Source organism: Rhinolophus ferrumequinum, chromosome X (genome assembly GCF_004115265.2).
Source record: "Rhinolophus ferrumequinum isolate MPI-CBG mRhiFer1 chromosome X, mRhiFer1_v1.p, whole genome shotgun sequence".
Classification (NCBI taxonomy): domain Eukaryota; kingdom Metazoa; phylum Chordata; class Mammalia; order Chiroptera; family Rhinolophidae; genus Rhinolophus; species Rhinolophus ferrumequinum.
In genome coordinates this window covers 114,056,407-114,081,891 of record NC_046284.1, presented here as the reverse complement: position 1 = coordinate 114,081,891, position 25,485 = coordinate 114,056,407, and the positions used below count along the sequence as shown (strand labels likewise).

The 25,485-nt window shown below is 39.5% G+C and overlaps 1 protein-coding gene and 1 non-coding gene across 2 annotated transcripts in view; one reads left to right on the top strand and one right to left on the bottom strand.

Moving 5' to 3' along the window:
* Positions 1 to 15,460: 15,460 nt before the first annotated feature.
* LOC117030573 (U5 spliceosomal RNA) lies at positions 15,461 to 15,577 on the bottom strand. Its single transcript, XR_004424413.1, has one exon. It is a non-coding gene; the product is annotated as a U5 spliceosomal RNA (small nuclear RNA).
* Positions 15,578 to 24,731: 9,154 nt separating this feature from the next.
* TXLNG (taxilin gamma) overlaps positions 24,732 to 25,485 on the top strand; it is a 43,382-nt gene continuing 42,628 nt past the window's right edge. Inside the window, exon 1 of the mRNA XM_033104513.1 lies at positions 24,732 to 24,889. Within this exon, the coding sequence (XP_032960404.1) occupies positions 24,788 to 24,889 (102 nt within the window). The 5' untranslated portion in view covers positions 24,732 to 24,787. The remainder of the gene's footprint in view (positions 24,890 to 25,485) is intronic.

Sequence of the window (25,485 nt, the reverse complement as noted above, 5' to 3'; positions counted from 1 at the left end):
TCAGAAGGCACAAAAGAGTATAACTTTATGAAATTCAAAATTATTCCTTTTTCAACTTGAAACTTGCTTCTTTTAAAAAAAAGTATATGAGACAGTTATTGTAGTAATCAAAAAGGGATGTTTTATGTAATATTTCTTTAATATAAATCCAGTTAGAGATGTACTGTAGTCAGTATGTATATCCTAGCTTCAGAAACATAAGTAAAATCTTAGAGTTCTGTTTTCCATGAGGTCAAAAATACATTCTTCAGCTGTGGTTTTCTAAACATTTGTACTTCATGTTGCATTTTAATTGATAATTATGTTAATGCACTTAATGATTGACAGCTATCAAAATGACCAAATTGTACCAAAGAACTTAAGAGGAAGCACTTTTAGAACTTTTTTCATGGTATTTTCTAAAATTCCATCTGGAAGCCAAAAGATAAAATAATTATGTCGATTTGAATGATACAAACATCACATGATTTTACATGAGAAAGACTGTGCAAAAATATTTTTCTCGGGGGCCTTTTCTTTCTTTCTTGTTTGTTCTTCATTATGCCACATTTAATAATACTGTTTTCCTAAATTTCAAGTATAGTTTCAAGTGTAGTATAAATACTGTTTTCCTAAATTACAATGGCAGAATCTCCTTATACTCAAAAGTGGGAAGTCTTACACAAAGGGGGAAATTCAACATTTGTAATTTTTGAAACGTTAAACCAGAGCTTTTATACTTGTACTAAAATCATGGTTTTTGTAGAAAGCAGGGCCTCTCGTCCTTTTTGTATTAATGACCATCAGAAGCCTGTTCACCTTAAAATCTCTTGTTGCTTAAATCATCACCACATATGTGTTTTGGCTTTGCTTGTCTTAATTAAACTGTCAGTCTTTATAAAATTGTGTTCCTCTGCATACAACTTATAGAACTTCATACTTGTATTCTGCTAAACTATTAGGCCCGTATTCCCAGAAGATGGTTATTTTAAAAGAACAGGGTAGCGTAACATCTGAGGTATTTGCTTCCCGAACTTCTCATATTTTTCAAGGAGCCTTTATTTCATAAAGGGGAATAGAATTAAAACAATTCTTTATAAGAAAAGTGTACATATTTTTATTCTTGGCCCCATAAAAATTAGTCTGTGGTCCTTTGGCAAAGGTGTAGTCAACTAGAGAAGTGAATGTAGGTCCAAGCGTTCGCTACTGTTATGTTTGTAGTTTGGGATACGCACATGTAAATAAGCCAGACTGTCTCAGCTTGGATCACTTGAGTCATAGCAATAAACTCATGTATTCTATGAAACCACTGCCCCCATTATCAAGAGATTTCCACTGTGCTTCCACAGTTGATGATTGTTGAGTTTGGGTTCAGTCAGAGGTGGTAACCGGCAACTTCTGAAGTAATCCTATTAGAGGGAAAGGTTTGGTTTCAAAGAGTTTGCTGGAGGGAAAGAAACATTAAATGTTTTTAAGAAGCTAAAAATCCTAGGTGTAAGCAGATCAGAATATGACAGTGTTTGGCTCTTAGTATTTGCAATAAAATTTTTACTGATGAATGTTGAATAAATACAATAGAAAGCTTTTAGAGAAAATTGAAAACCTAAAATCATAATAGAAATATGTTACTGTTGTTACTGTCAATTTTACATGATACTCATTGTATTTAAAAACAAACCAATTGGGGGTGGCCCGTTAGCTCAGTTGGTTAGAGCGTGGTGCTGGCAGCACCAAGGTTGCCAGTTCAATCCCCGCATAGGTCAATGTGAGCTGCGCCCTCTTTAGAAACAAAACAAAACAACGTAATTGTGCATTGCCATGTAAAAATAAAAGAATAAAATAAAACTTTATACACAGCATAAAAATAGTTAATTATGTTTTTATGGATTCATCAAGGAGTAAAATGTTCTGCTTTTGTAAGTTTTACAGATAACTGAAGTGTTATTCCCTTAAAGGGCAAAATAATTTGTAACCATGTTTGGTGGAAAATTTCTAAGTACTTATGACATGCCTGGGGCTTAGCCAACGAGATACATGGAGCATAAAAACACATAAGCTTCACAAAATGTTAAAATACAAACACTGTATCACCTAAGGGAATTATACCTCGCTACTCACTGCTGGCTCAGGAACCAGCATGGGCAGCCTGTTCTGGGAGTTTCTTAGAAGCTCAGACGCTGGCCCAGACTCCACATTACCAAGACCCCCAGGGGTTAGAATGGACTTTATGGGTTGAGATGCGCTGAACTGATGCACTCAAGGCAGCCGAGAATTCTGGTGCTTTTTACTTCTTACCCAACCACTGGCGTCCTTGGATGACTGTCTTTTTCTAGTTACAGGTGCTTCCTCTGCTATTCCAGTCAGTACCCACTGCCCACTCCCCTTTCCACACTGCCAAATTAAGAGGAACCAAGTTCCCAGGGAGGCCACAAATAAGCTTGTGAAATCAGATATTTCTAATATCACACATTTTGGAGGATAAGGACACTGTGAAGCACAGAGATGAGGCTCTCTGAGAACCGTTGTACACGTTTGCAAGCTGCTTTTGGGTGGCAGCGGGGGGAGGGAGGGCGCTCACACGCCCTGAAGGCTGTAAAGGATGGATGGGCTCATGTGTGGGGCATGTTTATGCACGTGAAATCAAATAAAAACAGTTTAAAAGGTAATAGAGCATCGAACCAAACTAAGTTTTTAAAGCCTGTTTTAGGTGCATGAAGTCAATATTATACAAGAAATAACAATATCCGTTTATGGTTACAGCAGTTTATGACAAGACTGTTACACCCTCAGCTGACATGGCCTGTCTTAGCAGGCGGCTGCTGTGGTGTGGTGGACTCGGTTACAATGGCAGAATCTCCTTATACTCAAAAGTGGGAAGTCTTACACAAAGTGGGAAATCTCAATTTGTAATTTTTGAAACGTTAAACCAGAGCTTTTATACTTGTACTCACAGTGCTTTCAGATGCCCTACTGTAACCAAGATGGTTTTGCAATCAAAATATTGTTACAAATAGGGTTTTTATAACATATTAAAGGTTTACCAAAAGAAAATTTATGGTCACATCCCACTTGCAATGTTTTATTTGCCTCCTTGACTGCTTTGATGTAAAAACCAGGACTCTGAATGTGCTTCTGTAGCTTAAATAATTTGATAATAGTTGCTGTTTCTGGTAATAGATTTTCCCTCCATTTTTAAGTAAAGATAAACATTTTTCAACTATGAAAATTAGGTGAATTTAATTTTAGAAAATTTAGTTTTTGGCTTTTAAAAATCTAAGTGGTGGAAATTTTGATATGGTTAGTATAATCAGATTTATTGGGGAGGAAACAGGCCATCTTAATGAATGATTACTTCCACAGACTACATTGATAAGAAAATACAATTACAAAATGCGTGTTGCAGTACCTAAAAATGATGGTGCTAAGAAAACTAATAAGTCATGACATGACAAATATACAGAAGCTTTAATCACATGCAGGTATATAGTTCTCACAAATAATTATTATCTCGTCTTCACACAGAGGGATTTGTTTAAATAGAGCCATTTATTATTTCAGTTGTTAAACTATGACTTTTTACAGCATTTACTCAGTGCATCCTGATTTATTTGCAATATTAAACACTATATTACACTTGTTTCTAAATAAATAAACCTAACTTATAATGGTAAGATATGTTACAATGGTTTTTCCTGAATGAAAATTCTGGTAAAGAGGGCCTGTAACTATTTCAGTTATCTGTGTGTAGGCTCCTATTGTTAGAATTAAAACTGCCTTGAGATTAAATATAGAGTCTTAAGAACATATTTTACATTGTAGACTTCTCAAATGCAGTAGGTTGTCCTTTATAATAAAAGATCATTCGAATCCACAGTCAGTATGTCTTTGACTCAAGCTTACTGTGGGATTTTTGCTCTTCCAGCAGTGATGATATATGTTGATCTATCTTGTTCTTTCCTGATGACTACCATGAGCGCTGACTATGCTTTCTGCTGGCTAGAGCTAAAACTCGACAAGGTTAACCAGCTTCTATAAGAATTAAGCCTGTTCTGAATAAAGCTGGGGAAAAATTAAGCCTGTGGTCTAATAAGTAGAGGTAATAGGTCAATTCATCATAATGGAGGATTTTGGTTATTACCAAAGTATCCACATTATAATCATAATAGCCATTAAGTGCATAATAGTCTCTGCTATTACTGTACTTAGACATTGCAAAAATCCAGATACAGCAAAATGGCTGAATCACTCAACAATTTTAACTCTTTAATGGTGATTACTGCAGGGTATAAATGTAATGTGAGAACTCAGCTAAATCATATGCCTGTATCAATTGTGGCACAAGAATACAATGTAATGCCACTAGCAAAATTAGTGTAAAGTGTTCTTTTTTTTTTACAGAGAATGCTTTTTTTGTTTTTTGTTTTTTTAATTAGTTTCAGGTGTACAAGACAAAGTACTACTTAGACGTTTATCATTTCTATCCCTCACACTGTGTGAACCCCCCTCCCCCCATCCACTACCCCTCTGACATCGCACAGCCATTACATTTCCACTGTCTCTATTCCTAATGCTGTACTCCGCTTCTTGTAAGTATATACATATATATATATATATATATATATATATATGTATATAAAATTATAGTTGGCATTCATTATTGTTCAGCTTCAGCTTCAGGTGTACAGTGCAGTGATCAGGCATCTACATCATCCCTGAGGTGGTCTCCCAAATGGGACAAGTTCCATCGGATACCCTACAAAATCTTACAACATTGTTGATTATATTCCCCAAATTAATTTTCAAAACCCCGTGGCCATCTTGTGGTTACCGACTTTTTTTCTAATCCCCTCGCCTTCCCCCTTATCCCCACCCCCCCCGCCCATCTAGCAACCCTCAGTTTTTCCTCTATGTCTCCAAAACTGTTTCTGATTAGTTCATTCACTTATCCTTTTCTTTAGATTCCACATATAAGTGAGATCATATGGTATTTGTCTTTCTCTGTCTGACATTTCACTTAACATAATGTTCTCTAGGTCCATCCATGTTGTTGCAAATGGTAAGATTTCTTTCTTATTTATGGCTGCATAATACTCCATTGTATAAAAGTACCACAGTTTCTTAATCCAGTCATCTACTGATGGGCATTTTGGTTGTTTCCATGTCTTGGCTATTGTGTATAGTGTTGCAATAAACATAGGCGTGCATAAAGGTTTTTGAATTAGAGTTTTGGATTTCTCCGGATAGATACATAAGAGTGGAATTGCTGGGTCATAAGGTAGTTCCATTTTCAGATTTTTGAGATACCTCCATACTGTTTTACATAGTGGCTGCACCAATCTGCAATCCCGCCAACAGTGCACAAGCGTTCCCTATTCTCCACATCCGTGTCAGCACTTGTTGTTTGTTAATTTGTTGATGATAAGCCATTTTGACTGGGGTGAGGTGGTATCTCATTGTGGTTTTTATTTGCATTTCTCTGATGGTTAGTGAGGTTGAGCATTTCTTCATATGTCTGTTTGCCATCTGTATGTCCTTTTTAGAAAAATGTCTCTTCATGTCCTCTGCCTATTTTTTAATTGGGTTGTTTGTTTTTTTGGAATTGAGTGAGTTTTTTCTAAATTTGTGATATTAACCCCTTATCAGATATATCATTGGCAAATATCTTTTCCCATTCAGTAGCATCTCTTTTTGTTTTATTGATGGTTTCCTTTGCTGTGAAAAAACTTTTTAGTTTGATGGAATCCCACATGTTTATTTTTTCTCTCACTTCCCTCGCGCGAGGGGATATATCAGTAAAAATCTTACTCCAGGTAATGTCTGTGAAGTTTCTTCCTATATGTTCTTCTAGGAATTTTATGGTTTCAGATCTTACATTTAAGTCTTTAAGCCATTTTGAATTTATTTTTGTATATGGTGTAAGGAGGTAGTCCAGCTTCATTTTTTTTCATGTGTCTGTCCAGGTTTCCCAGCACCATTTATTGAATAGACTGTCTTTACCCCACCGTACATTCTTCCTTCCATTGTCATAGATTAAATGGCCATATAGGCATGGATTTATTTCTGGACTCTCTATTCTGTTCCATTGATCTATGTGTCTGCTTTTATGCCAGTACCATGCTGTTTTGATTACTGTAGCCTTGTAGTATAATTTGATGTCAGGTAGTGTTATACCTCCCACTTTGTTCTTATTTCTCAAGATGGCTGAGGCTATCTGGGGTCTTTTATGGTCCCATATAAATTTTCGGATTATATGTTCTATTTCTGTGAAAAACGTCGTTGGTAGTTTGATAGGAATTGCGTTGAATATGTATATTGCCTTAGGCAGTATGGACATTTTAACTATATTAATTCTTCCTATCCATGAACTTGGTATGTGTTTCCATCTATTTGTATCTTCTTTCATTTCTTTCTTCAGTGTCTTACAATTTTCTGAGTACAGATCTTTTACTTCTTTGGTTAAATTTATTCCCAGGTATTTTATAGTCTTTGGAGCAATTGTAAATGGGATTGTTTTTTTAATTTCTCCTTCTGATGTTTTATTATTGGTATATACAAATACAACTGATTTATGAATATTAATTTTGTGTCCTGCTACTTTACTAAATTCATCTATCAGCTCTAATAGTTTCTTGGTGGAGTCTTCAGGGTTCTCTATATATAGTATCATGTCATCTGCATATAATGACAATTTTACTTCCTCCTTACCGATTTGGATGCCTTTTATTTCTTCCTCTTGTCTGATTGCTGTGGCTAGAACTTCCAGCACTATTTTGAATAGAAGTGGAGAAAGTGGGCAGCCTTGCCTTGTTCCTGATCTTAAGGGGGGGATGTTAGCTGTGGGTTTATCACATATGGCCGTTATTATGTTGAGATATGATCCCTTTATTCCCACTTTCTTAAGGGTTTTTATCATAAATGGCTGCTGGATTTTATCAAATGCTTTTTCTGCATTTATTGATATGATCATGTGATTTTTATTTTTCATTTTGTTAATGTGATCAACATTAATTGATTTGCTGATGTTGAACCACCCTTGCTTACCAGGAATGAATCCCACTTGATCATGGTATATGATCTTTTTAATGTATTGCTAAATTCTGTTCGCTAATATTTTGTTGAGGATTCTTGCATCTATTTAGAGATGCATCTATTAGAGATGTTGGCCTGTAGTTTTCTTTTTTTGTGGTGTCTTTGTCTGATTTTAGGATCAGGATGATAGTAGCTTCGTAAAAAGTGTTTGGGAGCCTTCCCTCCTTCTGGATTTTTTGGAAGAGCTTGAGGAGAATAGGTGATAATTCTTTTTTGAACGTTTTGTAAAATTCACCTGTAAAGCCATCTGGTCCAGGGCTTTTATTTGTTGGGAGATTGTTGATTACGGATTCAATTTCCCTGGTGGTAATCAGTATATATTCAGGTTTTCTGTTTCTTCTTGAGTTAGCCTTGGAAGGTTGTACGCCTGTAGAAAATTGTCCATTTCTTCCAGATTGTCAAATTTGTTGGCATATAATTGCTCATAGTATTGTATTTCTGCAGTGTCTGTTGTCACTTCTTTCATTTCTGATTTTATTAATTTGGGTCCTCTCTCTCTTTTTTTTAATGAGTCTGGCTAAAGGTTTGTCAATTTTGTTTATCTTCTCTAAGAACCAACTCTTGGATTCATTGATCTTTTGTATTGTTTTTCTGGTTTCTATTTCATTTATTTCCGCTCTGATCTTTATTATCTCCTTCTTTGTACTCCCTTTGGGCTTATTTTGCTGTTCTTTTCCCAGATCCCTAAAGTGTGAAGATAGACTGTTGATTAGTGATTTTTTCTTGTTTCTTTAGGTAGGCCTGCAATGCTATGAATTTCCCTCTTAGGACTGCTTTTGCGGCATCCCATAGATTTTGGGTCGTCGTCTTTTCATTTTCGTTTGTCTCGAGATATCTTTTGATTTCTTCCTTGATCTCCTGCTTGACCCATTCATTATTTAGTAACAAGTTATTCAGCCTCCATGAATTGATGTGTCTTCCAGTTTTTTTCCTGTAGTTCATTTCTAATTTCATAGCACTGTGGTCAGAGAAGACAATTGGTATGATTTCAATTTTCTTAAATTTATCAAGACTTGTTTTGTGGCCTAACATGTGGTCTATCTTGGAAAATGTTCCATGTGCGCTTGAGAAGAACGTGTATTTTGCAGCTTTGGGGTGAAATGCTCTGAAAATATCGATTAAATCCAAGTGATCCAATGTGTCATTGAAGGCTGTTGTTTCCATATTGATTTTCTGTCTGGAAAACCTGTCCCTTGTTGTCAGAGGTGTGTTGAAGTCCCCTACTATGATAGTGTTACTGTTGATCTCTGTCTTTATGTTAGTCAGTACCTGTTTTATATATTTAGGTGCTCCTATGTTGGGTGCATAGATGTTTACTTGGGTTATGTCCTCTTGTCAGATTGATCCCTTTATTATTATATAGTGCCCATCTTTGTCTTTTAATATGTTCTTCATTTTAAAGTCTATTTTGTCAGATATAAGTATTGCAACTTCAGCTTTTTTCTCATTTCCATTTGCATGAAATATCTTACTCCCACCCTTCACTCTCAGCCTGTGTGTGTCTTTTGATCTGAGGTGAGTCTCTTGTATACAGCATATTCAAGGGTCTTGCTTTCTTATCCACTCAGCCACCCTATGTCTCTTGATTGGAGCATTTAATCCATTTACATTTAAAGTGATTATTGATTATTGATAGGTACATAGTTATTGCCATTTTTAAATTTGTAGTTAGATTGTTTTCATCTTTCTTCTATTTACAGAAGTCCTTTTAGTATTTCTTGCAATGCTGGCTTGGAGGTAATAAATTCCTTTAGCTTATTCTTTTCTGGGAAGCTCTTTATCTCTCCATCAACTTTAAATGATAGCCTTGCTGGATAAAGCAATCTAGGTTGTAGGCCTTTGTTTTCCATCACTTTGAGTATCTCCTGCCACTCCCTCCTGGCCTTCAATGTTTCTGTAGAAAAGTCATTTGATAGTCTTATGGGAGTTCCTTGGTATGTAACCCTCTGTCTTTCTCTTGCTGCTTTTAGGATTCTCTCTTTGTCTTTAACCTTTGCCATTTTAACTATAATGTGTCTTGGTGTGGACCTGTTTGGGTTTATCCTGGTTGGAACTCTCTGCACTTCCTGGGCTCGTATGTTGGTTTCCTTCATCAGGTTAGGGAAGTTTTCGGACATCATTACTTCAAATATGTTCTCAATCCCTTGCTTCCTCTCTTCACCTTCTGGTATTCCTATGATGTGCATGTTGTTGCGCTTGATGTTATCCTAGAGGTCTCTTAAACCATCTTCATTGTTTTTTATTCTTTTTTCTTTCTGTTGTTCTGTTTGGGTGATCTCTGCTAAGTTGTCTTCTAAGTCGCTGATTCGATCCTCTGCTTCATCTAACCTGCTGTTAATTCCTTCAAGTGAGTTCTTTATTTCAGTAATTGTGTCCTTTAGTTCTAACTGGTTGTTCGTTATGATTTCTCTATCCTTCTTTATGTCGTCTCTAAGCTCCTTAAACATTCTTATCATCAGTGTTCTGAACTCTGTCTCTGATAGGTTGGTTACCTCTGTTTCATTTGGTTCCATTTCTGGAGGTTTCTTCTGTTCTTTTATTTGGGACATGTTTCTTTGTTTCCCCATTCTGTCTGACTCTCTGTGTTTGCTTTGATGTATTAGGTAGATCCCCTAGAGTTGTTAGTTCTTGCTGGGTTACCTTATGTAGTATTTGTCCTTTATATTTGACTTGCACTACTTCGTTCTTCTCCTCTGCATGTGCTCCAAAGGTGACTCTTGTGTTGTGTATATTGTCCTTCAAGTAATCCTTGCACAAGTCTCTTAGCTGTTTTGCATGATGAGCAGAGAGTCCTTTGATGGGTTATCAATGTCCCGTTTGTGATAAGATCCGGAGGAGAACTCAAAGAGTGCGCCCCACTGCCGCCATTCTTATGACGTCACCTCTAAAGTGTTCTTTGTTAATCAAATTAACAGAATGCATGTTTGTGAAATTAAGGCACGAAAATAGACACTTCAAAATCTGGACAACACACAAAAGTAATTTCATAACAAGAACACAGGATGGACATCTTACTGTCCATATTACCATGCCTTTTGAAATGGGCTAAGCCAGTGAATCTCGTGGCTTAGGGCAGTGAAACTGCATTAGAGAACCACCTGGGAGCTTTAAAAATGCTGAAACCCAACCTCCACCCCCAGAGAGACTGACTGACCCGGAGTGTAGCCCTGGACATGAGATTTTTAAATAAACTCCCTGAGTTGTTCTGATAGGCACCCAAGCACTGGGCCCAGGGGGAAAAGGCTTAAGGAGAAAGGCTTAAGGGCAAGATACTCCACAGGGGACACTCAGCTGCTTTCTTAGAAAAATGAATGGATGGGGATTTTCAGTCAAGATGGCGGGCGAGGTAAATGCTGTTCTTGCCTCCTCTCACAACCACATCAAAATTACAACAAAACTACAGAATAACCATCGTTGAAAATCACCTGAAGTCTAACTGAACAGAAGTCCTATAACTAAGAATATACAGAAGAGGTCACTATGAGACTGGTAGGAGGGGCAGAGACGTGGAACGGGCTTGTCCCAAACCTGTGGGTGGTGGTTAAAAATTGGGAGGGATATCTCAGCTGCTAAGATCCCCCCGCGGAGTTTGGGATACCAGGGACGCCCAGCCCAGGTATCCAATGCTGGGAAGAGAAGTCCCCAAAAATTCTGGCTGTGAAAACCAGAGGAAATTGTGGCTGAGTGAGACAAGGGCGGCTGCAGTCCCAGGCATTCCTCTTAAAGGGACCGTGCATGGACTTACTCCCTGATGGCTCACTTGCTCTGAGCTCCAGTGCTGGGACAGCAGCTTAGGGGGCGGTGGAGACATACGGGGAGGAACTGAACTGTCTGGCTTCAATGCGAGGGCTAGAAGAACAGCTTTCTCCCAGACACAAGTGCTGGCAGAATCCATTATTTTTTTGCTGAGCCCTCCCCTCTCCTGGTGTGCACATGCAGACAGCCACCATATCTGAGTCTCCATCAATGTGGCTAACAGGGATTGCCCCACCCTGATGATTCCCTAAAACCCACCCCACCCAACTTGTGGGCCCACTCCAGCCACTTCCAGTGGCTTTTCCGTAAAAACAGCCTGTCTTGGCTCATGCTGTGGACTTTTCTAAAATCTCTCAAAGTTTCACAAAACCCAAACAAGCAGCATCTGACCTTGGCGTGCCCCATACATCTTGCTGAGCAGCCCCAACCCCGGCGCTAGTGGCAGCTAGCCTTGGTTTGCAGCTTACTCTCTCCTCGGCACCTCCAAGCCCAACACGGTTGGCTGTCAACTGCAGATTGCTTTGTGGCTCATGCCAGGTGGCCCCGGGTAGAGCACTAGCTGTAGCTGAACTTAGCCTGACTTGGGGCCCCTCCCAGGAGGCCCCAGGGCTGATACACCCAGTGGCCATCTTCAGACCTAGCCAGAGAACCACCCAATTGCCTTCGTGGACAACACATGCAAAGGGCAGACTAGGCATGCACCAGAGCCCTGCTAAAGAGAATCCTACTCCATAAGTTCAGCCCCTGCACAATAGCTCCTCCACTGTAGTCAAGGCTAGCCCTCACAACCAATCAGTCTGAGTGTCAGTTCCTCCCACTGGCATGCAAACAGCAACCACGGCTCAATGACAACAGGAGGGCACACACAACCCACACAAAGGACACAGTGGGAGCACCCGGCTCAGGTGACTAGGGAGACTGTGCCACTGGGCCCCACAGGACACCTTCTACATAAGGCCACTCTACTAAGACCAGGAGTCATAGCAGCCCTACTAATACATAGAAACAAACACAGGAAGGCAGCCAAAATGGGGAGACAAACATGTTCCAAATGAAAGAACAAAACAAAGCTCCAGAAAAAGAACTAAACAAAATGGAGATAAGCAATCTACCAGATGCAGAGTTCAAAACACTGCTTTTAAGGATGCTCAGTGATCTCAGGGAGAACTTCAACAAAGAGATAGGAAACATAAAAATGGAGATAGAAAACATGAAAAAGAGCCAGTCAGAAATGAAGAATACAATAACTAAATTGGAGAATACATTAGAGGGAATCAACAGTAGATTAAATAAAGCAGAGAACTGAATCAGTGATTTAGAAGTTAAGGTAGCATAAAACACCCAATCAGAACAGCAAAAAGAAAAATAAATCCAAAAAATGAGTATAGTTTAAGGGGCCTCTGGGACAACATCAAGCATACCAACATTCAAATCATTCAAGTACGAGAAGGAGAAGAGAGAGAGAGAGAGCAAGGAATTGAAAACCTATTTAAAGAAATAATGATGGAAATCTTCCCTAACCTGGCAAAAGAATTAGACATACAAGCCCAGGAAGTGCAAAGATTCCTAAACAAGATGAACCAAAAGAGGCCCACACCAAGACACATCATAATTAGAATGTCAAAGGTTAAAGACAAAGAAAGAATCTTAAAAACAGCAAGAGAAAAGCAGTTAGTTACCTACACAGGAGCTCCCATAAGACTGTCAGCTGATTTCTCAACAGAAACTTTGCAGGCCAGAAGAGATTGACATGAAATATTCAAAATAATGAAAAGCAAGGACCTACAACCAAGATTACTCTACTTAGCAAAGCTTTCATTTAGAATCAAAGGAGAGATAAAGAGCGTCTCAGACAAGAAAAAGCTAAAGGAATTCAACACCAAACTACTATTACAAGAAATGTTAAAGGGACTTCTTTAAGAAAAAGAAGAAAAACTAAATAAAAATATGAATAATAAAATGGCAATAACTACATATCTATCAGCAATTTCTTTAAAGGTAAATGGACTAAATTCTTCAATCAAAAAACATAGGGTGGCTGATTGAATAAAAAAAACAAGACCCTTACATATGCTGCCTGCAAGAGATTCACTTCAGATTGAAAGACACACCTGACTGAAAGTAAAGGAATGGAAAAAGATATTTCATGAAAATGGAAACAAACAAACAAACAGATGCTAGAGAAGCAATACTTGTACCAGACTAAACAGACTTTAAAGCAAAGGCTATAATAAGAGACAAAGAAGGACCCATAATCCCACTTCTGGGTATTTATCCAAAGAAACCCAAAACACTACATCAAAGGGACATGTGCATCCTTATGCTCATTGCAGCATTATTTACAATGGCCAAGATATGGAAGCAACCTGGATGTCCATCAATGGATGAATGGATAAAGAGGAGGTGGTGCACTTATACAATGGAATATTAGTCAACCATAAAAAAGAATGAAATATTGGCAAATATTGCAACAACATGGATGGACAAAATAGAGGGTGTTGTGTTGAATGGAGTATGTCAGACAGAGAAAGACAAATGCCATATGATCTCACTTATATGTTGAATGTAAAATAAAACAGAAACCGACTCACAGATACAGAGAATGAACTGATGGTTATCAGATAGGTGGGGGTTTGGGTGGGTGGGTGAAAAAGAGGAAGGGATTAAGAAGTACAAATTGGTAGCTACAAAATAGTCATGTGGATGTAAAGTGTAGCATAAGAAATATAGTCAATAATATTGTAGTAATTATGTATGGTGTCAGATGGGTACTAGATTTATCAGGGTGATCACTTCATAAGTTATATAAATGTCTAATCACTATGTTGTACACCTGAAACTAATATAATATTGTATATCAATATATATTGTATTATATTATATGATAATATAATATTGTATAATATTGCATTTGTTTGTTTGTTTCCATTTTCATGAAATGTCTTTTTCCATTCCTTTACTTTCACTCAGTGTGTGTCTTTCAAAAAAAAATTAAAAATTAAAAAATTATTTAAAAAAAGAAAAATGAAAGGATGGGATTGCATGCTTTTTAAAGGTCTATGCCATGTCCTAAATGTTATCCTATTTTAAGGTAGGCCTTTGTGAAATAGATACTGTTTTAGATCTGTTTTCAGTGTTTTTTTAATTTTCTGAAATGTACAATATCTTGGACTTTCAAATTGAACGTGATAGGCTGAATATGTGCATATGTCTCCACTCCATCCACAAACTCCATTAAATAACAGTAAAGGAATAAAAAGAAAAGATATAAATTCATAATAATGACCAAAAAGGGAGGGCAGGCAACAGCAGTCAGGAGGTGACAAGAACATTTTGATGTTTCAGAACCCTGGAAAACCTCAGGAATTTGGGAGATGTACTGCCTTTGAAGGCCAAGGAAAAATTGGTATCAGGATGGGAAACTAGCAGTCCCTGCCATAATTTAAAACTGAAAATCAAGAAAGCGTGGTATATTATGAGATAAAGAAAAAACTGATGAAACTGCTAAGAGTTTAAAATGGTGGCTCTTGGGAAGTGGGAATCGGGGAAAGGGAAGGACAAGTCAGGGGTGTGCTGTTTTAAAAGCCTTGTGTCATTTGACTTCTAAAATTAAAATTATGCATCATTTAGATTAACAAAATAACTTTTTTAAAAAGCTACTTTTGACAAGGGTGGGGGGGCGGGGAAGGTATGCAAATAATGTAGATGGGAATGTAAAATTGCAAAATGTTTCCAGATGGCAGTTGGGTAATATGGATCACAAATTTAAATGTGCATTTCCACTCTGGAATTTATTCTAAGGAAATCATTGGACAAGCACTGCTTTGATTATAAAATAGAAAACTTAGAAACTACTTACATATCCTACACCAGAATCTTGATTTGAACCAGTGATGGCTCATCCATGCAATGGAATTACATGCAAATATTTTAAATGATGGATTTCACACCCACCAGAAGGTCAAAAATGCAAAATTCTGAAAATAGCAAGAGTTGGTGAGCATGTGAAAAAACAAAAATGTCGATATACTGCTGGTGAGAGTGTACACTGGTTCGATGTCTTTGGGAAAAAGCAAAAATTGGCATTACTTAAATGAAAAGTTGAATATGCACTTCTCTTTGACCAGCAATTCCTCTCCTAGGGAGTATAAAATGATATAACTACTTATGAAGAAAATTACCATTACTTAGTAAAATGCAAGCTAAATGGAAGGATATACCCCCATATGCAACTGGGTGACTTGTGCGAGAATGTCCATAATAGTATTCTAGTACCGTAGCCTCAGGCGCACCCTACCCAAATGTCCATCAACATAGATGGAAATATAATTACATAACACCACAGTGAAGAACAAAGAACTTGAACAAACAACAGGTACACACAGTCATGTGAATGAAACTATGAATCTCACAAATATAATGTTGAACAAAAAAAAAAGCAAGACCCAAAAGAACAGAATGATTTCACCTAGGTAAGCTTCAAATACAGGTGGAAAAAAAAATCTACAAACAGTAAAGTGAAAAGAGGTAGATACTACAGAACTAGAATAAGAGGACTTCATCAAGATTTCAAGGAAACAGAATAAGAACAATGTCACAGCTGTCCAACAGAAAGAATGTACAAAATGGGCTACATATTGCACACAAATACAAGACCTTGAAGAATTGAATCAAACCTCAAATTTGTTTTTCTGCACGGAAATTTTTAGGAAAAGGCACAAAATTTGTTCCATCTTAAGAGAGACCCAAACTCATTTTTGGTTCCCGGAGAGACAGTTGCCAGGGATCGACCACTCCTGGAACACTTAGGGTGAAGTTAAGCCCAGTTTAGAGGTCTGTGTCAGCTCTTTCAGTCAATTGGGTAAAGAAAAGCCTCATTCTTGGAAATAATAGGTTTAAAAGAAACCTGCAGCTTTAACTTGAAAATATATTGCCTGTAGTGCAACTATGGTTATGCAAATGAGAGCTGAGTCATCGCCCTGGAGATTGGAGCTGTAGCTGGAAGTCCACTGAAGTCTGCTTGGCAGGCAAAGGCCTGGTCCTCAGTCTACCCCGGATCCTGATTCCACATGCTTTGTTCATCCAAGGCTCTGAGAGTGATTTCTTTGGGATAACGGATTTTGTTGACCGCTTCAAATGATGTCGGAGGTCTGTATTTGACGTGAGAGAAGGTTCACAATAGAATATATGAAATATAAAAAAAGGCAAATTACAAAAATTTGTCTACACTTTTTCTTCCAAAAATGCATATGTATGTGTGTGTTGGGCATGTATATGCATAGAATAATGCTTACACAAAAATATTATCAGTGGTCATGACTTTTTAAAAATTCTTTATTTTTACCTGTTTTCAGAAATTTCCGTGCTTCACATAGTAAAAAAAAAAGAAAAAGAAAAATCAATAGTGATTTCATAAAAAGCAAAGAAAAAGAAATTGCAAGTGTAAAATAACAAACATCAGAAGTACAACAAAGAATCAAGGAAGCCAAAATAATTTTAAAAAAGATTTGATCAAAGGAAAAAAGAAAGCCCAAATAATAATTAGAAATGAGAAATGGGATATAACTAAAGATACAAAAGTGTGGCCGACACAGCTGACTCCCTATCCAGCATCATTTCTCTCCTTCCACGCTACTAACAGAGCATTTGTATTATAGGGGCAGCAAAGTGCTCAGATTGGAGGAATAAAACTACATAAGTACATTTCCTAGTGTACCCAGTAGGTGAGAATGGCCAATGAGAAGTAAGTCAGTAAGTTCTTTGGGGAACTTCCAGAAATGCTAGTCCGCTTCGATCTTTTTTTCTGTTTCCTGGAACATGGATGTAATGGCTGGAGATGCAGATACCTCCTTGAGACCAAGAAAGAGAAGTCAAAGAATTACAGGGACCTCAACCCCGATAGTTGAGGCTCTGTGAACTCATGGTTTAAATATATTTGATGTGTGTTTATCCATTTTTGGTTTTTATCTTTATTGATGCCTAAATTGTCCCATCTTAGGCCAATAGGAGCTTCTTCGAGTAGTCTCCTGAGTCCTTTTGACTCAACCTTAGTAATCTTTTGTTTTAACTTTTATTTACTTAGGTGTGTTTTTCCAGGACCCATCAGATCCAAGTCATGTAGTTGTTTCAATCTAGTTGTGGAGGGCGCAGCTCACAGTGGCCCATGTGGGGCTCGAACAGGCAATCTTGTTGTTAAAAGCTAGCGCTCTAACCAACTGAACTAACCGGCCACCCCACAACCTTAGTAATCTTTGATAGCTTCATTGCTTTGTGGTACACACACACACACACACACACACACACACACACACACACTCATATACAAATGTACACAAGACATGATGTTCCATACTCATCTTTTAGATTTCCTGCCCCAGACCTGGAATCAGGCATTTCTCCAAGGAGCTCTGGTTCCTTTTGATGGGAAAAAGTATTTATTCTTCAAGAATTGTCTTAACTATTCTTAGCCCTTTGCTTACCATATTCAGGATGTAAAAGTAGTTTTGAAGAAGTGTTGACACAATGAATTCTTATAGAAGAATTCCAGCTAATAAATACAAGAAGTACCATTTTGCAAGGCCAAATAAAGTAAGATCTAGTCAATTTTCACCAATGATGCTAAAACCATTAGGAGAAAGGCAGTTAGGAAACTTTACGAAACTAAACCGAAACTCTAATATCTTGAATGGGATATTAGAAAGTGTTGCATCCATGAAAAAATAACAGTATGCTATAGAAAAAAAATTAAGAGGATAAGAAATAGGTCTACAGAATTAAAAACATGGTGGTGTAGGTCAAAATTTCATTAGAAATATTAGAAGACAAAGTTGAGACCACCTTCTAGAAAATAGAGCAAAATAAGATGTAGAAAATAGGAGAGAAAATATAAGAAAAATCAGGGGATCATTCCAGAATGTACATCTAACTAATGGAAGTGCAGAAAGAGAAAAATAAATGGGGAGGAAAATATTATGAATGAATTAAAGAAACTTTTCCAGCGCATACAAGGTCAGACAATTAAGTTCGCAAACTTGTCGCAACAATGTTACTAAACTTTTTTGATATCAGAGAGATTATTCATTATGAATTTGTACCAGCTGGACAGTTAACCAAGTTTACTATTTGGAAGTACTGAAAAGGCTGTGTGAAAATGTTAGACGACCTGAACTTTTCACCAACAATTCATGGCTCTTGCATCACGACAATGCACCTGCTCAACACGACACTGTCTGTGAGGGAGTTTTTAGCCAGTAAACAAATAACTGTATTGGAACACCCTTCCTACTCACCTGATTTGGCCCCCAATGACTTCTTTCTTTACCTGAAAATAAAGGAAATGTTGAAAGGAAGACATTTTGATGACATTCAGGACATCAAGGTAATATGATGACAGCTCTGATGGCTATTCCAGAAAAAAGAGTTCCAAAATTGCTTTGAAAGGTGGACTAGGTGCTGGCCTTGGTGCATAGCTTCCCAAGGGGAGTACTTCGAAGGTGACCATAGTGATATTCAGCAATGAGGTATGTAGCACTTTTTTTTTTAAAGATTTTATTGGGGAAGGGGAACAGGACTTTATTGGGGAACAGTGTGTACTTCCAGGCCTGTTTTCCAAGTCAAGTTGTTGTCCTTTCAATCTTAGTTGTGGAGGGTGCCGTTCAGCTTCAAGTTGTTGTCCTTTCAGTCTTAGTTGTGTCGGGCACAGCTCAGCTCCAGGTCCAGTTGCCGTTGCTAGTTGCAGGGGGCGCAGCCCACCATCCCTTGCGGGAGTTGAACCGGCAACCTTGTGGCAGCGGCAGCTCAGCTCAAGGTGCCGTGTTCAATCTTAGTTGCAGGGGGCGGAGCCCACCATCCCTTGCGGGACTTGAGGAATTGAACTGGCAACCTTGTGGTTGAGAGCCCACTGGCCCATGTGGGAATCGAACCGGCAGCCTTTGGAGTTAGGAGCATGGAGCTCTAACCGCCTGAGCCACCGGGCCGGTCCTGTAGCACTTTTTCTAGGATGAGTTTGCAAACTTAAGTGTTCGACCTTGTATACATTTCCACATCACCATCCTCCTGATACAGTTCTGTTTTAATTTTGTTAATCTCTTTTTTACTTTATTTCCATGTGAATACTATTCACAATCTTGTCATATAGTGTACTATGACTATGTTACTTGTCTTGATCAACTTTTTTGGTCTCTGAGTTAATTATTGCCTTATGTTTTCATTTACTTGATTTTTCATACACTTGTTCCCATTTCTTTTCCAATTTCTAGTCTCTGCTAGAAATGTTATTCTCCTCTCAATACATTCCAACATGTCAGGTAATTCAGTCATGTTATCTTATCTTCATATTAAATTTTATATGTGAAAATAACTGTATGGTTTTTGTCGTTTGACAGGATATGTCTCATGAATAACCTGTAGACAGTTATTCTTTATATTTGCTTTATAGCATTTTGTATGTCTGAAATATTTCATTCTAATATTTTATTTTTTTAATATTTTCATTTTACCATTTTAATTAGCAACAAAAATTATAGGATAGCTAGGAATAAACCTGGCAAAAGATGTACATGCAATATAAGGAGATATTAAAGAACACCTAAATAAATGGAAAGATATACTATATTCATGGATGGGAAGACAAATACCCCTTAAGAAGCTAATCTTCTCCAAATCAGATGTTGGAGGGGGCCCTAGAATCTGTATTTTATTATCTAGGAGAATTTGAAATTGTGGTTCTCAGACCAACTTTGGAAAACACTGGTGATGAAGGATAATACTTCAAGTCAGAAATATTTTCTCAAGGAAAACTTGACATTTTATATAGTGATTTTCTGTAGAGCCTAACCCCAAGAATAGTTTGTATTTTTCTTTACCATTGTCTTTATGTATAATATAGTTTCCATTTCCTTGAAACTCTATAATTATAGCCAAGACTTGGGGAAATAAATCAGGACAAAATTCATGAAACCGGTGCTCTGAAGTCTGAAATATATGTATTTGAATTTTTGAAATGCGTGTGCTCTTTCCCAATATTCTGTATATGACAAGAGTTTTTATTTGAAATATCCTCTTCCTGCAGGAGCTGGCACTCCAGAGTGTGCCAATCTAATAGTATACTCTACAGCCTGCCATCAATAAGCCTGAACAATCTAGGTACAAAATATAATCATTTTCTAAACCTTTCAGTGTCTGCCAGAAATGTGGAAGTGTATAGCAAATGCTGAAATTGGCTGAATTCCTACAAGGACTAAAATCAGGGTTAGCTCAGAAGGATGATATTGGGTAATCAAGTTAAACAATAAGCTCTTTGTTCTATGAAAAAGCAAATACTCCTTTTCACTACCTACAACCCCAATAGTATGCAACAAACATGAAATTCAATTCTTTTGATGAAATACTACTTTTGGCTACTTTAACGGTTAGTAGGAGCTTTTCTTTCTCTGCAAATACACTGAGTTGGACAAGTCAAACTAGCGTAGTTAATTTAACTGTCGTTGACCCTTCAAGACACAGCTCAGATGTCACCTTAAACCTCCCCCCCCCAACCACCAGTGGAAAATAACCCTTAAGAGGTTACTTTGCAATACTTCTGTTTGATGAATTATGTTATTATTTATTGTGCATGTCACCATCCAGTGATGTCCTGGGAGCCCTTATTCTAAATCGTGGTATGCCTGGTGTCTAATAAAGTGCTCAGAATGTAGTAGGTGCTCACTAAATATTTAATTGATGAACTTTCAATTGCCACCAAATTTATCCTGGGAAGATCTTGGACCTGTGACTGCCTGAGGTCTTCTCCGTGTTGCAGAGGGACATTACCACCAGGAGACTCTCCAAAAGGTTGCACGAAGGGACATCACCTTGGGGAATTCAGGGTTTGGCCCTCATTTGTACAGATACAGAAAACTGAGTGATCAGTGCATTTTATCTATTCTAAGGTTCTTTTTCTCAATACGTATGTGTTGAGAGCTTTCTCTGAGCCTGGCATTCTGTTGGGCACTGGGAATGGAGGAGTTCCGTGGGCATGGTCCCTGCCCTCACTTCCTTTATCACCTGGCTGGGGAAAGAGTGAATTAAATAAGCCCTTACCCTGAAGAGTGGGACTGGCCAGGTATGGGAAGTACGGCGTGCTAGGAATGCATAATGGGCGCACCTAAAACACTCTGGTTGCCAGCGGGGCTTCTGGACACATTCCCAGAATACACTCCTCTCTCCAGAATACAGCTCTCAGACCTGATCTGCAAAGTCGGAATATTCTTTTCTTAACAATGAGCAATGGAAGACTCTCACGGAATGGAAATGTACACATATCTACATGCCCCTCCCCCCAATCTCTCTCCCAGTAGTCAGACCCACGTGGGAGACAGATTATGATGGCAAGGTTGTTTTGTGAGTAAGAAATCAAAGCAATTCTTTCTGTTCAAAGGCATTAGGTTAGGAAGATAGGGCCTCCACCCCCACACTAGGGATAGCCTTGCGAATAGGGCCATTATTTTTGAAGTTCTCTTTTTTTCACCAAGATCCTTTCTCTCCCAAACATTGCTTGGATAGGCTCTTCCAGACTGGCCTCTCTGACTCTTTTCTAGGTTTCCACTCTTCTGATAAGACATATTGCTTCTTTAGATTTGTCAATGCCTGTGATCATATTATAGAGTATGCCATGGTCTGTAATTTACTGTCAGTAGACAGTGTAGTAGTAGTAGGAGCCTGTGCGTGAGTGTGTTAAATTAGGGGCTGGCAATGACCTTGCTCAGGACTTCACACGCCAGGGGTGGTCAGCTCTATTACTCAGGGAGTCCATATTCCAGCTACTATAAATGCTTCTGTTAGCCATAGTTCATTTAATGCCAAGGCTTTGCTAAGCAGCAAAATGAAGGTTAGAAATGGGTTTTCACTGGTGAAATGAATAGCTTGTTAGTCAGTATGACGGGTGTCAGAAATGGACTCACACTGGTGAAATCAATGATATTCAAGCACTGTGTAAAATCTGTGAGACTCTCATCACCCTTGCAACTGACAAGGTATAAGAACCCGGCAAGTCTGAAGCCTGTTGCTTTAAGGATACTACAGGCTAAACGTCTAAATGGTCCTATGAACTCTGAGGGTTCCAAGTTTCCCGATACCTCCTATAAGGCTGACAGAATCTTGCTCTGTAATAAGTGGTGAGTCCTCCTAGGGTGCCTTGCATTTCATGCAAAAATGATAGAGAATTGGGACTTTGTTGAGCTTACCGTTCAGAACTGTTTTGTGCCTCAGGCTCATGGCTGTGTAATAAATATCTGAATAAATGGGCCCATATTCAGGTTCTATTCATAGCCCTCAGGGAACCTGGGAAGAACACCCTCTACCTAATGAGGAGCTGTTTCTTTTTGACCTTCACCTTCTTGGCAGGCACACTTCTTAACAGAGACAATAATTCCTTGAGCAAAAGCAAGAATAATTAATACAAACAGAACACCAGCTGTGCCCTTTAAAGACTTGACAGCCCTTGAAGACTTAAAATATTACTCCAACAATGAATTCCAGCAGAGATAAGCAAAGTGCTTTACAGCCTTGGGCAAAGCCTTGACAGTAACCTCTTTGCGGCATTTAAGATAAAAATCTAAACAAAGAATGGGTCTATCAGAAATCAGGTTGGTCTGACCCAAGGAAGAAGAGAGTGACCCAAGATCTGGAGAGCTAGGCAGAAGCTATTCTTTCTCTCACCAGCATTGGGAGCTACACGGCACTCCTGCTATGCTCTATTCCTTAGATGTCAATCACTAAGCCTGGCCCACATTCAAGAAGTAGGGAATCAGACTCCACCTTTTGAAAGAAGGAGCATTAAAGAACTTGTGGACAGATTTCAAAAGCACCAGTGCCTACATTAAAGATGTTATAAGAAACAGATCTCTAAAATTCCTATTTGTCGCAGGAGCAGTAATAGCTATGCTTCTCTTGAGCAACCAGTTTGTTTTTATGTTGTAATGTTGTGAATCACTCTGAAAGTTGTATTTTCCTCTTTTCTCAGCAGTCAGGAAGATCAAAATAAAAAATTGACTCACCTCCAGCTTGTGTACAAGACCTTCAGGCATGTGTTTTATGCATTCAACTCACCCATGACTTCATCGTATTTTTTCTATCCTTTCATTTTCACTTTACTCTTCTCTCTTTCTGAATGACATGATATATATCTATATACGTATACACATGTAGGTCATGGCATATTGTGTATACCGGTATGTTTACAAGCCACCCAAATTCCTTTTGAAATAAGAATGTGTATAAATAAATACAATTAAATTTTTCATTTATCTTAAGACTTGAAGTCCCTTGCACAGTTTGTTTTCTTACTAAAGATAATTATTGATATTTTTGTTCCATACATATTTATACTCAAACAGAAAATCATGAAGTGAAAATACTCCCAAATCTCACAACCCAGGGAAAAACATTATTAACATTTTGATTAATAGTCTTCTAAACATCTCTTTATAAACATACAAGCAATTCTATATAAATGGAAAATTTTAAGCTCACTATGCTATGTATATTTTCTAGGTCAATTTAAAACATGTTTATCATTTTTAGTAGCTGCATGGTATTCCATCGTACCATAATTTAACTACAGTGCATTTTGACACTCAATTCCCTGGACACCTTAGAAGCAACATCACTGACAGATGTATTCTGCATCTTGCTGGGACTTTTGCCTTTAAGAAGGTGAGGCATGGTGGCTGAGGCCATTGACTTTATAGAGTCTGGGTAGGGGTTCATTAACTATTGAGTTAGTTTTGAAATCTCAAAGCTGGATAGAGGTGTTCTGCCCACAAAATAAAATGGTACTTTGCCCAAATTTACAGAAATAATTAACAGATGGAATTTCCCCAATGTTGACATTTACTTTCATGTATGTGATTACATTTTTTTGGCGTCTGCTACCACTGTTTTGTATTCAACTCTAATAAAAAATGGTATAGGATTTACACAGATTTTCATAATTAATTATTTAAGACTACATATCAGGATTTCATGGCAGTCTGTGACTTTCAGAAGCTCCGTCACTGGAGATCTGGTTCCATCAGATGGATTTAGGGAATATTCCTGAGGAAAACTCCACCCCCGTCCCAATCATGTCAAGAAAAAAAAATCGATTCAGCAAACTGAATTTGTTTAAAAAATTCCGTAACGGAACGACTGGCGGAGAAAACAGTATGCATTCGACATGTATTTAGCGCCAACTAAGTGCGGAGAACGATGCTAGAAGCCGGGGCTGTTCAGCCAAGATGAATGGGACGCAGCCCGGATCTGGCAGGAGCTCGGAACAGGTACACGGTGCTGAGAGCTCTGGTGGAGAGGCAGAACTTGGGGCAGGTGTCCGAGTCAGAAACCTCAAATTCTGAAAGCCATTACATCTCTCCTGCCTTGAAAGTCACGAAATATTTCCCCTTATCCTCAAATCAGTAGAGCTCAATTCCGAAGAAGAGCAACAAAAACAAAAACACAACAACGCGTCCCCCATCCCGCTCCCTGCCAAACGCTGGAATAGTTCTAAACTTTCCCCGCAGGATAATAAAGTGTACCTTCCGGTACCGGTACATCGTCCCCAGAAAACTACAAGTCCCAGTAGGCTGCGCGCACAGCACGGCGGATACTCTCCCGGTCTCAGCACGCCGCATTACGCTCCAATCCCGATCCGGGCCTGTAGCCGTGGCCGCACAGCCTGTTGGGACTTGTAGTCAGCTAGCGTTCCCTTTCTCCGTCTGCGCAGACGCGCGCGGTCTCTGTTCGCCTAGCGGCTCTGCAGAAACCCGGCCCCGGCTTCAAAGCTCCCCACCCCCATCCTGCTCCAGCCCCTCGGGGGTCAACCTCCTCCGGTCACGTGGGGAGCCTGACGTGCGGCGATTGGCCGTAGTTTCAGGGGCGGGACGCAAGGCCCTGCGAGGTTGTGTGCTCCTAGTCGGGCCGCTTGTTTGGCTGCTGCCGTCACCTCATGGCGACGCGTATAGAAGAAGCAGCGCGGGGAAGAGGCGGTGGTGCCGAGGAGGCGACTGAGGCCGGACGGGGAGGACGGCGACGCAGCCCGCGGCAGAAGGTCAGTCTAGGGGGCGTCCGCGTTGTTGCTGGGCCGGGAGAATGCTCGGGCTAGCTTTTTCGGGGTCCACCTCTTCACACTCCCCGGTTTACCTTTAGCCACCGGACGAACATCCGGCCCTCATCTCTCTCGGGGGTGACGACAGTGGGAGCAGGTGGGGGGAGTGGGACTGGGATGGGTGAAGTGGGAAGGGGCGAATGTTGGGGCTTGGGGGCGCGCGGCGGAGGGGGGAGGGAGGACAGGGGGCGCAGCCGGTTGGGAGGGGGAAGGGGTGCGAGGCGGGGGCGCGCCAGGTGTGACAGCCACGTGCGGCCGGCGCCGCTGGCACTAGGTCTCTCTTCCAACCCCCGCCCCCCGCTTGCTCCTTGTGCTCCTTGTGCTGGGTGCTGCCATTGGGGTCTGCGGTTGGGGCCACGGGCTCGCCCTCGCGCCCGGCAGGTGCGCAGGGAGCGCTGCGGGGTGCGCGTGCGAGGCTGTTGCGCAGTAAGATAACCGCGCGGGAGCCGGAGCTGCTCTGCGCCCCCCTCTCGCCGCCCCCCTCCCCCCGCCCCCCTGCGCTCCCTGTCACTGAGCGCGCGGGCGGTCGTCGCGGGTCC